The 15,703-nt window shown below is 41.9% G+C and overlaps 1 protein-coding gene across 1 annotated transcript in view; it reads left to right on the top strand.

Annotated features, from left to right (window-relative positions):
* The first annotated feature begins 5,763 nt into the window (after nucleotides 1-5,763).
* BMPER (BMP binding endothelial regulator) overlaps nucleotides 5,764-15,703 on the top strand; it is a 236,716-nt gene continuing 226,776 nt past the window's right edge. The window contains exons 1-2 of the mRNA XM_012461299.3: nucleotides 5,764-6,036; nucleotides 7,103-7,188. Coding sequence (XP_012316722.1) covers nucleotides 5,904-6,036; nucleotides 7,103-7,188 — 219 coding nt within the window. The 5' untranslated portion in view covers nucleotides 5,764-5,903. The remainder of the gene's footprint in view (nucleotides 6,037-7,102; nucleotides 7,189-15,703) is intronic.

Genomic DNA, 15,703 nt, shown 5'->3' with positions numbered 1-15,703 from the left:
AATAGCAATCTGGTAGTATACATCCCCACGTAAGTAAAGTTGAACTGTTTCCAAGTCTATAGATAATCTTGAATAATAATTCTGCAGTAATGGTAATTTTTCTCTCCTCTGTTGATGTTTACTCCAATGAGATCAACTTAAAGTCTTGAAGCAGGAGAACTTAAAGTAGGAGAGCTAGTGAAACCTGGGGAAGAATAGGAGTGAGGCATCAGCTTAATATTCTGGTATCCTGGGTTGGTCCTGAGATCTCCTTGGCCGTCCCTCACTTCCGATAGATGAGGCTGCAGCTTTGGTGCCAGTGAAGCTGGTGATTAGATAAGCTTGTTTTGGGGAGTGACTTCTGGATGAAATGTGGAGAAGAGAACTCTTTTTCAAAGATCAGTATCTATGAATTGGCAACACCAATGCCTCCCTGGCAATGAAATCAAATTTATGTCTGATTTTTATAACTTCCAATATCAAAATGACTTATGTATTCAGCTCATCCTTGAAGATGAATCAGCACACAGAAATGTTTGGATGTTGTGATGGAAATTGTCAAAATCTTTGTTTTAACTATGCAACTTCATTTTATTTTAATTGTATAACTAGAGAATTGTGACACTCGAAACCAGTTAGTTTGGCTCATGGACATTTAAATGAGTGAGTACTGTGTGAAACAGCAAACGTTACTCCATTACGTGCAGCATACCACTGTCCTTTAAGCAGGGATTGGGATGGTCAGGGCCAGGGAAAGAGTGAAAGGGGCTTTTGAAGGGGGATTTATTTATTATAATATTAATTTCCTTAAAAACCTAGTGATTTTGCAACTGTGTTTAAAAATGTCAGTTTCCTATCATTCTCATCAAAATGCCCTGCTTTAGAACTATTTAAACTCTGTAATGAGTACAATTATATGAAAATAATCTTAAGGCTACAAAGAATGAAGAAAAATGATTAAGTAAGAAAAGATCAGGCTAATGATTTAATAATTTAATTTTAATAATGATCATTTATATAAATTATACAATATCATGGGTATAATGCTTTTATCATTGTCCCCATTGCCTCCTATCCCCTCCAAAAAATGTCATTTCTGAGTCTCTCATTTTTTGGAATGGCATTAAAATCCTAGGCAGAATCTAGAGTCCTTCTCACCAGTCTCAATGGTGCCTACCCCCTCTCTGAAACTAAGCTAACCTGTAGCAAAGCCTAGAAGAGAGTGCAGTTCTTCAACATTTTGGCTGAGTGACCTCAGAATAAATTCAGTTTAACCAGTGAGCTAAGTTGTGGTCTGCTTTTTATGGTGTTACAACTTGTATTCTTGGTACCAGTTTAGTTCGATAAATATTTGAGTACTTATTTCACCAACTCCATAATTTTAATTTGCATCATATCTAAAATATTCAGTGGTCCTTTCCTACAATTCTTATGACTCATAATCCAAGAAGGCAAAACATTTATAGTGGAAAACATCATGATCAGTGTGCCAGATGAACCCTGTTTAAATGGACTATGCCATTAACTAGTTGTGTGACCCTGGGCAAATCATTCACCCCTTAGCCTTTGGATTTCTTACTTTTAAAGGGAAAGAGCAGGGAATTGGTTTATTTGATTTCTAAGATCTCAGTGCTCTAAATAAATAGTTAAAAGTAGCATTTCTACTTTCAACCCAAGAGCAATCATATAGCCATTGCTAAAGAGGTTGAGAAATAATGATGCATGTGTAGAATCCACGCCATCACCTTCAAACACACGAAGGTGGAAATGGTGCTCTCTAGTGTTATACTGACCACATGTTCAGATTGCTGAATACACCTGCAGAAATAAATTTCCATTTGAAAGAAATGCAGTCTGGTTGTCTCAAAGAAAAATTAGACACTTACTTTATGGTAGATTTCCTGTAGGTCACCTGGGAGGGAATCCTTGAAGTATCACCCGTACATTTCTCCTTGTCTCCCAGCCTCCCAACAGCTCCAGCTCAGTGGGCAGATGGGGCCAACAGAATTCCTGTTCCCTGTTCTCTTTGTAAACCCTGAGTTTCTCCGCTGCTAATCCCTGAGGTGCACAGACTGCCCTTCCCTCACTAGAGCCTCTCCCTTCATTCAAACTCAGTTTCCAATGCCACCTCCTCCAGGAAGCTTAATCTCCTCTTCGAAACTTCCATGACATATTACCTTCTCTTCTTACATTTACTTCAAACTTTTACCGTATTCATTATAAACACAGTTTATCCACCTTACTAGACTATAAGATCCTTGGTAGCATAATCCTTTATCTTTATCAAGTCTAAATGCCTAGTCTTGTGCCCTTTTTAAGGTGTAACTTTCTCAAGTTTATGGAATACCTTGCACTCTGCCCTAATGGTAGGTATCACAATCTCTTTACTCTGTTTCCTTTAGGAAAGGTCTATTTTTTTTATTTTTATTTTTTTTTTTTGTTAAAGAGAAAGAGAGAGAATAGGAAGGAGGAAAAAGGAAGAGAAAGAGAGAGAGAGAATGGGGAGGAGGGAGAAGGAAAAGAAAGAGGGAGAGAGAATGGGAGTATTGCTTTCTTGCCCAGGCTAGAATGCAATTTAGTAATGGGTATTGAAAACCTCTTTTATACTGATAATTATACTTAATGATGTAGTCAGGAAGGAATAAGGGAAGAAGATAACAAACAAAGGAAAGGTCTATTTATTTCAATTTTTAGGAAGCTGGATTGATGTGATTTCTCTGGAAGTATCTTTCAGACTTGAATCCATGTGACTAAGTTGTACATTCAATTGGATTTTTCAGTGAGAATTTAGCATCATAGTTTTGAGAAGAGATGAGAAAGTTGCTCTTACTGAAGGCCTGGCCCTTTCTAATCTGATTAGGTTTCATGGTTTATTTTCCAGAAAAAGAGATGAGACAGAGTTTTGTCTAACTCAGACTGGGACAGGCCCAGAGTTAAATATTGGTCTTTGTGCCCCATCACCTCCTTCCCCTTGAAAGATGTCATAAGCAGACCCAAACACACATTTTTTTTTCCTCATTTTGATTTCAGCCAAGGTCATTTTGGGATTTGGATAGTACCACCATTTAGTTAAACTGTGAAGGCAGATCTATGTGCTTTTCAGTGCAGGCATTCTCTTTTCTTTTTGACCCCAGAACATCTCTGTTTTGTGTAGACAGAGACCAGTTGGCAGCTGATAGACTGTCAATTGAAGGGGTGGTGGCAGCAGTAGATTCAGGGGAAAACATCCTGATAAGGCCTTGGAAAGAAGGCTACTCTTTGGGAAGTAGGGCCTATTTGCCAAGAAGGCAGCAAGGGAAATCGCTGGTGGCAGAGGATTATAGCAAACAGGAAGAGGAGACAGATTTGCCAAAGGCTTCTGTGCATCTTTCCCATTCGCAAACTTTCAGGCAGATGAAAATGTTTTTAAGGTGGTTTTGGGATTTGCACCTACAGGGTGAGTTCCAGCGTACGCTAATGCACCGTGCTGCACATTATGGAAATGCCACACAGAGCTAGATTCTGTCGTAAAGAAATTTGTCACGCGAATTCTGAGGATGTATCGCTGATGCCAGGGAGGGAAGGCATATCAAAGTAATTCAGGCACACTCTTCAAATGTCTTGCAAATTCATAGCGTACATTTATCCAAATCTACAGCTAAGGCAGCAAAAGGTCTCCCAGCTTCCTTATTATTCAGCTTCCCATAATTAAATTATGATAAACAACTTTATCTAAAAGCCTCATCCAGGGACAATCTTTTTAGATAGAGGAGTTAGTGGTTTCAACTGATTGTACTTATCTGCAGCAATAAAGGTTTTTATTTATTTGATTTTTAATTCTAATTTTGTTTATTTTATTTTGTAATGAGTCCCTGGGAAGTAAGGCTGGATTTAGAGATTTTTTCTTTTTGTATATTATCTTAATGATTAGTAAATACATTAAACACACTGGTTTCCGAGAAGCTGACTGGCCACGGCTTTATTTGGGTGGGGGAGAGGGGGAAAGGAAACACACATCACCCTTCTTCTCTTTTAATTTAAAATTTACAGGAATAATCTATTTTGAGAGGGAAATGGAGCATGCTAAGCTAATGACAGCTTTCCCTTCTCTTATTTTTCCCACGTCAGAGCAACGTGCTCGGATCAGCTCCTCCGTGTGTCTCGATGAATGCTGCACTAATTAAGTTCAGCCTCCAAATCACTCGGAAAAAAACGAATAAAATTAAGTCAACAAGGCAGGGGAGGGTTACGGTGAAGCTAGATTAAACCTGTCAGCAAACAGACTCATTTATTTTCAAAGCTATAGTTTCCACAATGGAAACAACCCACTTTGCCTGGAGACCCTTAGGTCCGTTCCGCGGGGACCCGATTTCAGTTTTGGACTGAGGAAGTCGGTGGTCCGCCGTGAGCTCAAGGACAGCTAGCTAGCTGATCGTCAGGTCCCAACACTTGCCAAGCGTCCCTCACTCCCACCCCGCGCCTTCGTACTTTGGTTACAAAAACTATCTCTGCGATTGCACGCCTTTTGGGCAGAGGGTGCCACTGCGTGGGCAGGAGGCGGCGATTCAGCAGGGGGATCATAGGCGCGGACTCCCCAGGGCCCAGTGCTGCAGAGGCGAGAGGGCGCAGCCGGGCTGAGGGGGCGACCGAACTTGGAGCTGCAGAGGCCGCCGAGCCGCGGCCCCAGCCAGAGATTAGCGGAGGGGCGGGGGTCCTTCCCTCTTTTGCGGGTAAATGGACGCTTAGTCAAACACCACCTCCCCGCTCCGGCACGCCGTAGATTGGAAGGGAGGAGTCTCGGAGAGACTGTTCTTCTTTTAAGGGTGAAAGGCGTTTGCCTGTGTACGTTTTTTAATCGACCTTTTGTGTCCTTTCAACTTCGGGCATCCCAAGTGTCAGGACGCGCAGACAGATAAGCACAAACACGGATCTCTAAGGCCACTCGCCCCGCTGTCCGCTCAGCCCCTTGAGTTCGTTGTCGCGCCCCCGCCCGAGGGAAGCAAAGCAGGGCGTGAAAAGTTGCGGGAGCCCTACTGCCCCGGGTGTGTCGCTCCCTCCCAAAGCTGGGGCACCCAGGAGCGAGCAGGGTGGAGAGGCGCCCCGGCGTCCCGTTTGCGGCTCCCCCGCAGGGTTGGGGCACACCGGCCTGAGCGCTTGTGCTGCCGCATCCCCCGGGCTTCCCAGAAAGGAAGGAGGCGCCGCACTCGCCGGGCGGTGGAGACGCGCCTTCACAGCTCTGGTCTGCGCCCCCGGGCTGTGGCCTCCCTGGTGAGGCTGGGGAACTGGACGCCTGGCCCAGAGGGTTCCTGCTGTAGCGATCGCGCAGTCCCTCCCGCGCCCGGGCGCCCCCAGCGGGTTCCGGCAGGCGTCCGGTGCGCCCGAGTCTCTCCCGGCTGAGCGCGCGCGCGCGCGCGCCGGGAGCGCCGAGACCCGGCTGGGCCGGCAGGAGGTGGGGAGTGCGGGAGTGGAGGACGCTGCCGCAGCGACAGCGACAGCGACAGCCCCGGGGGCCGTAGCTGCAGCCCGGGCGGCGGCTGAGCGGCAGTGCGCAGTCGGCAGCGCCGCGGCTCCTCTCCGTCTATCTCCGGCTGCCGCAACACCCCCTCCTCCCGGGCCCCTCTCCGGCGTGGCGTGGAGGGGCTGAATGCTAAGCCACTGCAAGCAACTCCCTCAAAAAAAAAAAAAAAAAAAAAAAAAGCCGCATCGGAGGAGCCTGGCCGCAGGACCCCTCCTCCCCGGGAGCCCCCCACCCCTCGCCTATCCCGCCGCCCTCCCTCACACCCCTCCGTCCCCTCCGCCCCCCAGCTCCCGGGCGCCCGCCTCCCTCCTTCTCGGACTGTCTCCCGACACGCCAGCTGAGAGCCCTTTTTGACTGCAAGCGGCGGCAGCGGAGCAGAGGCGGCGGCGCGGGACCTGCAGTCGCCCGGGATTCCCTCCAGGTGACGATGCTCTGGTTCTCCGGCGTCGGCGCTCTGGCTGAGCGTCCCTGCCGGCGCTCGCCTGGGATTACCTGCTGCGTCTTGCTGCTGCTCAATTGCTCGGGGGTCCCCATGTCTCTGGCTTCCTCCTTCTTGACAGGTAGGGGAGGGGGCGGGAGGGACCGGCCCTCCGGGACCCCAGTTTGGTACCTCGGAGAGATGGTGCTGGCTTGCCCCGGGGATGGGAGGGTGGGGAGCGCTTACCTTGGCGCTTGCCCTGCGCTTGGTTGATGGGGGATGAAGTGAAGCCCCGGAAGGGCTGGGAAGACTGGGAAGACTGGGAGTAGGTGAAGAGGTTGCAGGCTGAGAGGCTGCTGCTTTCAATGTAGTAATAATAGACATTCTTCCATGTGAATTTGAAAAATTATTTTATTTTGTATGTTTTCCTCAACTTTTATTTTAATCTTTCTCTCCCTCTATAGAACTCAGGAAAAAAAATTGTACAGTTTTCCGCACATCCTCCTTTCTCATCTATGGAGTTCCATACATCTACCGTGCTAGGAGTGGTTTGTAAAGCACTGGCTCTCAAGACCATGAATTTAAAAAAACTATCATTTAAAAAGGGCTCTAATAGCCGGATATAATAATTATATATTTTCAGGCAGGTGAAGACCTCAGCTGCTATTCTGAAGGACATACTTTACTGACACCTGGTGCAAAAAAGAAAATATCGAGTCAGTTTCTAAGAGAGGGGAAAAGAGGATTGCATTTCACAAAGTGATTTCAACCTAAGACAATGCAAGACAGATCCATAGGAAGACCTGTTCATTGACAAAGTTCTGACTTTTGGTCAATTTAAAATCTGCCCTAATGGCCAATTTAAGTTTTTTTATTTTATTTTTTCATATGGGGCTGTGTGTCTTCATAAAGGAGGAGTGTTATTAAAAATCCAGTGAAATACTTGGAATTGTGCTTAAACCATCTGAGAACAGATAATGTATCTGTATATCATAGTCTTTTCTTTTTTAAACCTGTTTAAATAAAATTATTGAAATTGGAGTTTTGGGGCAGGGGATTTTCTTTGGTGAATTTAATAATTTAAACCATATTAAGAATTTCTGAAGTTCGGGTAGAGGTTTCAAAAAGGATTCGTGTAAAAATTTAAAATGTTGAAATCATGGTACTAAGCTAACTTTAAATGAAACATTTTTTCCCCTGAATTTCAGGTTCTGTTGCAAAATGTGAAAATGAAGGCGAAGTCCTCCAGATTCCATTTATCACGGACAACCCTTGCATAATGTGTGTCTGCTTGGTAAGTGTGGAGATCTCTCTCTGATAAGGTGAATCTATTAAATGTGATAATATAACCAGATCTTACAAATTGTCTTTAGTCATTACAAAACTATACATAACTGTACATAGTTTGTGAGTTGAGTCCAGTTAATTTCTGAGTTTTATGGACTTTGGCAATTTCCATGTCATCCAACTGGAAATTCTTATTTTTGACATCATCCTTATAAATTTACATCCTTAGAAGTAAATTTCAGATAGGCATTGTATGACATCTCCGTGAAAATTACAGTTTGTAATGTCTGTTTCCGGTAATGATTGCTACAACCACATCCTCGAAACCACCAAACTTTCTGCGTTGGTTCTGTCATCTATGCTCAGCAGGAAAATGATGAGATAAGATTTAAGTATGAAGTTCAGGAATAAGGTATGCAACAAAGGGAAAGAGCCACAAAAAACGAACATGAGGACAGGATGTAATTCTGGATTTATTTCTTGGGTTTATTTGCCTGTTATACCCTCAACTCTCAAGTATAGTCTTCATTTCCAATTTGAAAGCATGAGTCACAAAGGACAATTCCATCCTTCATAGAGAATGACCCTTGGCTGTCAGCTGCTTAGTTAACACTATCAGTGGTTAGCAGACTAAAAAACTAATTTGTGTCCATTTATTTTAGTTTAATACTTAATGATAAGTCTAATAAGTAACCACTTGGGGGAGATTAAGTAATGTGAATAAGGATTTCTGAAATGAAACATAGACCTATAAGAGAAACATTTTTGCTTAAGAGTGTTTTACATGCCAATCACTTTTGGCAAAATTTGGTTAGAAACTACACATTACAAAACCCTGTTGGAAATACATTAAGGCAGTCATATGCAAAGCCCCAAAATGATAGAAGACTACTTGTTACTAGGTCAGCACGCTGTGTGGAACTGGAGAAGGGATTCATCTCTGTTTAGGCAAAAGGCAAGCCATCTGAGTTCACATTACCTAAACTTTTTCATGACAAGAGTTGAGTCAATGTTTTGAAGTGATAAATGGATGAAGGTAAATGGCTGTATCATACGATTATCAGGTTCAGAAGACTACGGTTCGGAATACTAATGAAATCAGCAGAAACAAGTAAAAATGCACTGCGTTTGCTGACACAATAAATATTGCTGCCTAATAAAACAGAGCTGTGAGAGGGTGTATTATGATTGCGCCTTATGGGCTACCGCGTTCATTAATGATCTTTTACTAAATAATTTGTTGAAAGGAAGCTTTGAGTTTAAAATTTGACTCAGTTGTAGATTCACAAATGCAGTGTCTGTGTGTTTAATCTTCCTTTTTAAATTTTTCTTATCTGTAGAATGTGAGTGAATTTTTTTATCTTAATCTATTAAGATTTCAGAAGAAATTACCCTGACCAAGTAATATGTAAATGTTCTGAGAGCTTCACATATAAAAATGTTTTTTTCTCTTCAGCAATATTACTACTTATAAAGTTTACGTATGTAGTTTGAGTTTTGTAAGTTGTTCCCAAATAACATTATGAGAAATTCTCCCCACAGCATTCCGCCTTTTGAGTACTCCTACTCCAGCTAAAAATAGTACCTTTCTAGGAAAGTGGAGACTTAGTGATGAGATAAATGTTCGAGTCCTGCAGTTCTGAAGGTAAAGAGTAAATCTGAAAGGATGTATCAGTTGGAATTCAAATGGGAATGATATTTATTCCAGAAAAGTGTCGATTAAGTTTAGAAGGGCAGTAGGTTCATTTACATCTTTAACATTTAAGTAACAATTGTAGGTATCTGTTTTGGGTGAGTGCTGTCCGAAATCCTTTCTAAATATGTAATATCAGGACTTTGGCTGTTGGCTTCACCCGTTACAGAGCTCTTTCATTGGCTGAAAGGCTCAGAGATATGTTATCATGACCTTTGCAGGGGTTTAGAATTACGGGACCCAAGTTGTCACAGTCATTACTGCTTCCCAAACATTTGTAGTGACTTGGTAAAATTGAGTAAGAATAGATAGATAACCGCTTATTTCTTGGTATAACACTCTTGTACATTTCCACAAACCCACTGCAGTTCATGGATTTTGAAGCACTCTAGACAGGCAGGAAGCTACTTGGCATTTTTTGTACCTAGGCTGGAAGGTAGACCTATTTAGCAGATTGATAATATTAGCAATGGTAAACATTCATGTTTACTATTTTTATTTTATTTTATTTTTACTTGTAGGGCCTTATCTAAGCCTGCATTATTTCATTTCATCTTCGCAAAAATCATTTGAGGGCTTTTATTTTTATTTTACAGATGAGGAAACTGAGGCTTAGAGGGCTAAGTAGCTTGTGAAGGTTGCATTTGAGTAAATAGTGGAGCTGAAACCATCTCGGTTTTTTCTGCCTCTAGAGCACATGCCTATCTATACCCGTAAGAAATAACCTATTTGTTGAGTTAAAGATGTGAGAAAGTAAGGAGAAAATAGAAAGAACGTCCAAATTATTTGACCGTTCGGCATTCCTTGGGTTATTTTATTTTTTCTTTTGAGTCTTTCAGGATTTCGGTTCGTTGACATTTGTTAATCGCATTAAATGAAAGGAAAATCTCGTTATGATTTCAGTTGACCTGCAGGGAGCGTTAGTGGTGAGCTGGTTTTATGTATGTACATTAAGAGGGTATGTAATAGTCTCAACTGTACTTTGGATAAAGAAAATAGTCATATTTAGTTTGTGTTGGTCCAGCCTTTTGGCAGAAATGTACCTAAGGCTGAGTATAAGCTCATATCTTATTTCATAACATGTACTAAAAGAAAGAAAGAAAGAAAGAAAAAGCTAATGTCAACGTACGCTTAAAAAAGATGTAAAATGTTACAGTTGGGAGGAAGTAGGTGGCACAAAGTCCTGTATATAATTACAGAGTAAAAGCTTGAAAAACCCCACAAAAATCAACTTGCCTGATTTAAACTTTTAAGCCGTGAAATGTTTCAAAGGTTGGAGTGAGCTCATTTCTGTGTAGGTTTTGAGGATGACAGTGGGAGCAGTGGCCACGGTAAGCAGAGCTGAATAATTTTATTCTCATTTATCATCCTCTGCATAGACCCGAGCATCTTGCCAGAACCAGTCCCGATCCAAGAATAACTGGTTTGTTAGCTGGTGATGGAATCTCGTTTTAAAGTGTGTGGCCCAAAAAGCTTCAGTTCGTCTATTTAAGGGGGAAGGTGAGAAGTTGGATCATGGTCCTAAAATTAAGGGAACTGGGTAGGCAGTTTAGGTTAAACTGCATGTACTTTATTGTTTAGTCAGAAAGCAAAGCATAACTTTCCCCCACCTTACAAAATGGTCTTTTATGGGGCCGAGGGAGGGAGGCCAACACTTATTACTGTTTTTGTATGATATTTTCCCCGTTTTCTTGCTAGAATTATTTTTCCCATAATGCCTAGGAAAACACATTGGTGCCTGTCCTGGAGGACAGCTGATAGGGGAGCCAGCCATACCTAGATAAAATGAAGCTGAAGCCATTCTCTGATCTTTGGGACGTCCCCAGGTCCACCGAGTGCACATGAGAGGTGGTGCTCCTACTTCTCAGCCTTTTCCACCCAACTGTAGACTAGGAGGACATGGCGGGAGCCAGTGAGCTGGGCCCAGTACTGGAAACCTGAGAAAACTTTGGAGACTGGGACTCAGAAAACCCGAAGTCAGAGCTTAGTTTGGCATACATTTTATTCAGCAAAAAACATTATTCTGAGGTTGAAATTTCCTCTTTTAAATCCAGAGGTGCAATGTAGAAACGGACCCTTTGCTCATAAAAAGCAATGTGAAATTCAATGTTACAAGAATCAGGGCTCCACCTGTCTTGGAGCCAACCAAGACAGAGAGACGTTGTCTGCTGTCTTCTACTTTTTTAATCACAAAAATCCAATGTCGCTCAAAAGGAGCTCCCGGCATCTTAGATTCTCTCTGGTGCCTTATCTCCATAAAATCCTCATGTTCTTCATTGCTCAAATTAACTGGCTGGAGAATAGATTTCTATTATCTAAACAAGTGTTAGGCACATGTTTGAGGATGAGGGAGATAACGTTGCCTGAGGATTCGAATCACATGTGTGAGCATGTATGAGAGAGAGAGGGAGAGAAGATATAAAGTAGACCAGAGGTGTTCAGAGAGGTACTGCCCCTCAGTAGATGCACAAATACATAGATTGCCATACATTTTCCAAGTTGTTTCATCTCATTTCTAGACTTTGGATGCTCACTAAGGAAGAAATCAGATTAATTTATTTTTGCCCTGTTTAGAAGGTGATTTGACCAATTACCTTTCAACAGGACAATTTTGGGAAAAGGTAACAGTTAATGTATAGGATTGTGTTGGCAAATTCACAAAGACCAGTTCTGAAAGTTAGTCTTATCCAGGCTTTATTCAGGCTCAGAGAAGTAGAGCAAATCTCGTGAGCTCACCCAGTTACTGAGAGACAGAATTGGAATGTGAAGTCAGTTTCTTCTCTGCTAAAACAGTTTCCTTCTGCTGGAAACGTTTACTACTTAAAAACTTCTACAGATACCTTCAAGAGCTTCAGAGAGTCCTTACAACCTGCACAGAGCTAACGTAGGCTCTCTATGAGGCAGCTAGCGTGGTTTTGATCTTGTAACACAAACCGTCTATAATTTGGAGAGCCCTTCAAAGGAAGATACGGGTTTTGGCTGGCATCATAACATTTTGGAAAAGAACTTTGGCCCAGACATCAGACAGTCTTGGGTTCAAATCAAACCGGTGGTGAAGTTGAGACAATTACCTCACCTTTCCAAACCTTAGTTTCTTCATCTAGAGTGTGGGATGGATGTCAGCATCTAGTTCACAGAGTTGCTATGTGAATTTAATGAGATGTCGCATGTAAGGTTTGGATTGGAGCTTGGCATAGAGTAAATGCTCCGGAATGATTTTTCATTGCTGTTGTTGATCATAGCATTATTTTTAAAAATTCTTATTTCCTCAGATGGAGTAGGATGCAAAGTTTCAAAAGAAAATGTTAAAAGGGACTCTGATAGAGACAGACGAGACACATAGGGATAATGATGGCAAATCCACCCATTGTTATGCATGAAAATGTTTGTCAGAAATGTTTCCTTAGTTTTTCTGTCCCTCCAGGCTTGGAATGGGCTGATCTAGGCCGCTTCCTTATTGGTCCAGTGATCTTTGGGCCCTGGTGTGAGTTTTCCCCTCGCTCTTCATTAAACATTAAAAAAAAAAAAAAAAAAAAAACTTTCCGTGGAAGAGGGGCCTGCTTTTTTGCAGAGTATTTACATCTCTATGCCTGTGGGGTCACCTTCACTTGTACTTTTATTGGCAGAGGGATTGGGTTGGGACCCGGGTGTGCTGTAATTCTGGAAAAACTGCCTAGTGGCCTGGCATCATGGGGATTTTCCTGGCCTGCCTTGTGGAAGTCTCTCGACCCCTTTCCAGACCTGACTATGTTTTTGCTGCTTACTTACTCACTGCTCCCCTTCCCCATCGTATTTCAAACACCATTTATTTTCTTTCAAGGCACTGGGCTTGACTGTGGGCATTGACAGTAAACTGTGTTTTAAGTGCAGGAAATAATGTAGAGGAAAGAGCCCTTCCCCAGACTAGAACACAAATTGGGGAGGGCAGTAGAATAGGAGATGATGGGAAAAGTCAGGGAAGGCAAAATGATGGAAAAATAAAATCAGTTAATACACATTTATTGAATAAATAAAGGATATCAGTTTTTCACACCCTCTTCTATGGCCCTTCTGTATAAATGATGATATATTGAGTCCTTTGTGTCATAACAGAATATGAGTAACACCACCTTTCATGGCACTGGGAGGTCAAGTGTGCTTGTTGAACTTAGTTAAGATCAGCAAATGAGCTGGATGTATATTTTAAGACCTGTTGATTCTCAGTTCTAATTCTATAAAACACCATTCAAGGCACTAGGGATAGCAGGTTATAAATTCAATAATATTATTCTTTCTTCCTTCTTTCCACACCTCATCCCCTCTTCCATTTTATTTTATTATTTTTAGCTCTTTCTGTGTTTGAAGCATTGTGCTGGCTGGGGATCTTTGAGGAGACAAAGACCAACAGGACAGATTCTTGCCCACAGCCTAATGGGAGAGACGAACACATGCATAAATACAAAGTTTTATAGGAGCGACGAAAAAGCACTGTAATACATTTAAACCCAAGTACCAAGGGGGCTGCAGATGAATTCTGACTAGAGTATCTGGGACCATGATGGGGGAGGAGAGATAATCCAGGCAAAGTCTTGTTAGAGAAAAGATGCAAAAAGAGTGTGTGCTTGGGACTGTGGAAATGGCAGAGTCTAGTGTGCCCAAAGCTGTGATGGAGCGGGAGTTAGAAATCTCCATGGGAACCAGCACGGGGAGCACTTTGAATGTAATAATAAGGATATCAGTTCCACTCATATAGTTGGGAGGAGCCATTTAATATTTTTGTGCAAACACATGTCACAATAAAATGCATTTTATCTAAAGGTCTCTAGGTGCTTTTTACGGGATATATAGAGTGTGCAGAGGCTGGAGTTTAGACAACAGACTACAGGGATATTGTGTGGTCGGGTGAGAGCAAGCAGCCTAGAGCAAGGGTGAGCAGTGAGAATGGAAAGAAGGTGTTGGGACAAACCAAGGTTGCTCAGTCTTTTGAATTTCTTTGACTACTTTCCAGTCATCGTGTATTTAGATGAATCCCAAAGGTATTGGAAAAAAATAGAATATTTCAATGGAAAGACTCCAAACCATGCCCAGCAAGACGCAGTTGCTAAAATGCAGCAGTCATTACAGTGGAGTGATTGCTAGCACAGCCACTTTGCTTGTCGCTTGGTGCCTCTAGAGCAGGGCTCTGCTACTTGAATAGAGTAGTTCTCTTCCCAGAGCACACTCTCGAAGTTCTATTTGAGGGAAACACCTCTCTCCTTTCACTCACAGTGACACTCTGCCTTACACTGCTGCATAATCCATTTGGTAAATTATTGGGTCTGGTAGGTATGTTCATGATAGTATGTATGCTCAATTTTAGCACAGTTTTTATACATTAACCAGGATTGAGTGGCTCACCTTTAAAAAGTGCACCAGCATGCCATGACATCAAGAACCACTAGTCTTGCAGAGGTGTTTTGGAGCCCATGTTTATAGCACTTGGCAAGAAAATAGATGGCAGAGGTGAGAGATGGGAAAAATTGAAGGGAATTTTGAGAATTCTAGCCAATATCATAGACACTGTAAGAAGAGAAGGGGTCACGTGGGTGGGTGGGTAGTAATCAGTTTAGATGTAATGTGTTGGGCTCGATAGGCCTTCAAGGTAGAAAAGCCATGTAGGCTCTTAAAAATGTGGATCTTGGGTTCAGTAGAGAGAAATCAGGACTAGAGGTTAGCAATTTGTTACCTGTCTGCATAGAAATAAAGTTCAAAACTTTGGGAATAAATTATTTGCCTTGGGAAGGGGTTTAAATTGAGATTTTTCAGAAATGAGTCTACAAGATTAACTAGAAGAAGGGTTATATCTAAAAGAAGGATAGAAAAAGAGAAAGCTGTGAAAGAGATGGAACAATTAGTTACAGAGGCAAGAGAAGAACCAGGAAGGCACAGGACAAGGCAGAGATGTTTGAAGAAGACAAAGACTAGTGGCATTAAACATTGCAAAGAACTGGAATATTCTAGCAGAATATCAAAGAATGAACTTTCTCATCTTCCTGGACTATTTGAAACAATGAACAATAGTCCCTCCCCCACTGCCCAGACCCTGCATATTTGCACATGGGATTGAATTGATCATAGATGAGATTCAGTGGAACCCCAGTTGGCAGGAATCCAAATTGCTGTAGGGATTTTGAAAATTTAATGCAAAAATCACAAATTTTCCAAACTTTGACTTAAAAAGATGTTAGCAAAAGTGAATAAATACCACATGAAATTTTAAAAGGTACCCAAACAAAACTAATTTCACGGATAACAGTAATATACTTTTTGCAAACGTCATTGGAATGTTTCTATAGTTAAATGTAAAATGGGCCAGGCCACATTGAGGCCTTTTTTATTAGGAATAAAAGCAACAATATAAAAGAGTCTGACTAATATAAAAACTTAGTATTATAAACTTTCAAGTTTGCTCTATTAAATTGTTAATGGTGCTTTAAAAATATTATGATATAATTTAATGTCTTAAATTCTAGGTCTTCAGGTAAGATATTTTCTTTTTTCATGAAATGTTTAAATCCCATTTTGTCAGTGAAGTGCAGCTGTGATATGGGGGCCGTTGTGTGGGTTTGAGTCTCACTTGGGTTGCCTGGTAGCTGTGCATCACTGAGTAGGCACCTTACCCTCTCTGAGACTTCGTTGTGAAGTCCTGGACAAGTCCCAGTGGTGTGTGCCCTTCAACAGACTTAAGTGGTTGGCTGTGGGCATTAACTGAGGTGATGGGTATGAGTTAAAGGCCAAGATGCCTGTGAAAGCTGTTTGTAAACAACGTAAATGAAACAGTTATTAAGGGCAAGAACTTAAATAGATGAAA

This window comes from Aotus nancymaae, unplaced genomic scaffold (assembly GCF_030222135.1).
Source record: "Aotus nancymaae isolate 86718 unplaced genomic scaffold, 86718_ANA_hifiasm-v0.15.2.pri h1tg000025l, whole genome shotgun sequence".
NCBI lineage: Eukaryota > Metazoa > Chordata > Mammalia > Primates > Aotidae > Aotus > Aotus nancymaae.
Note: the sequence above shows the minus strand (reverse complement) of the source record. Positions and strands in the feature narration are given on the sequence as shown.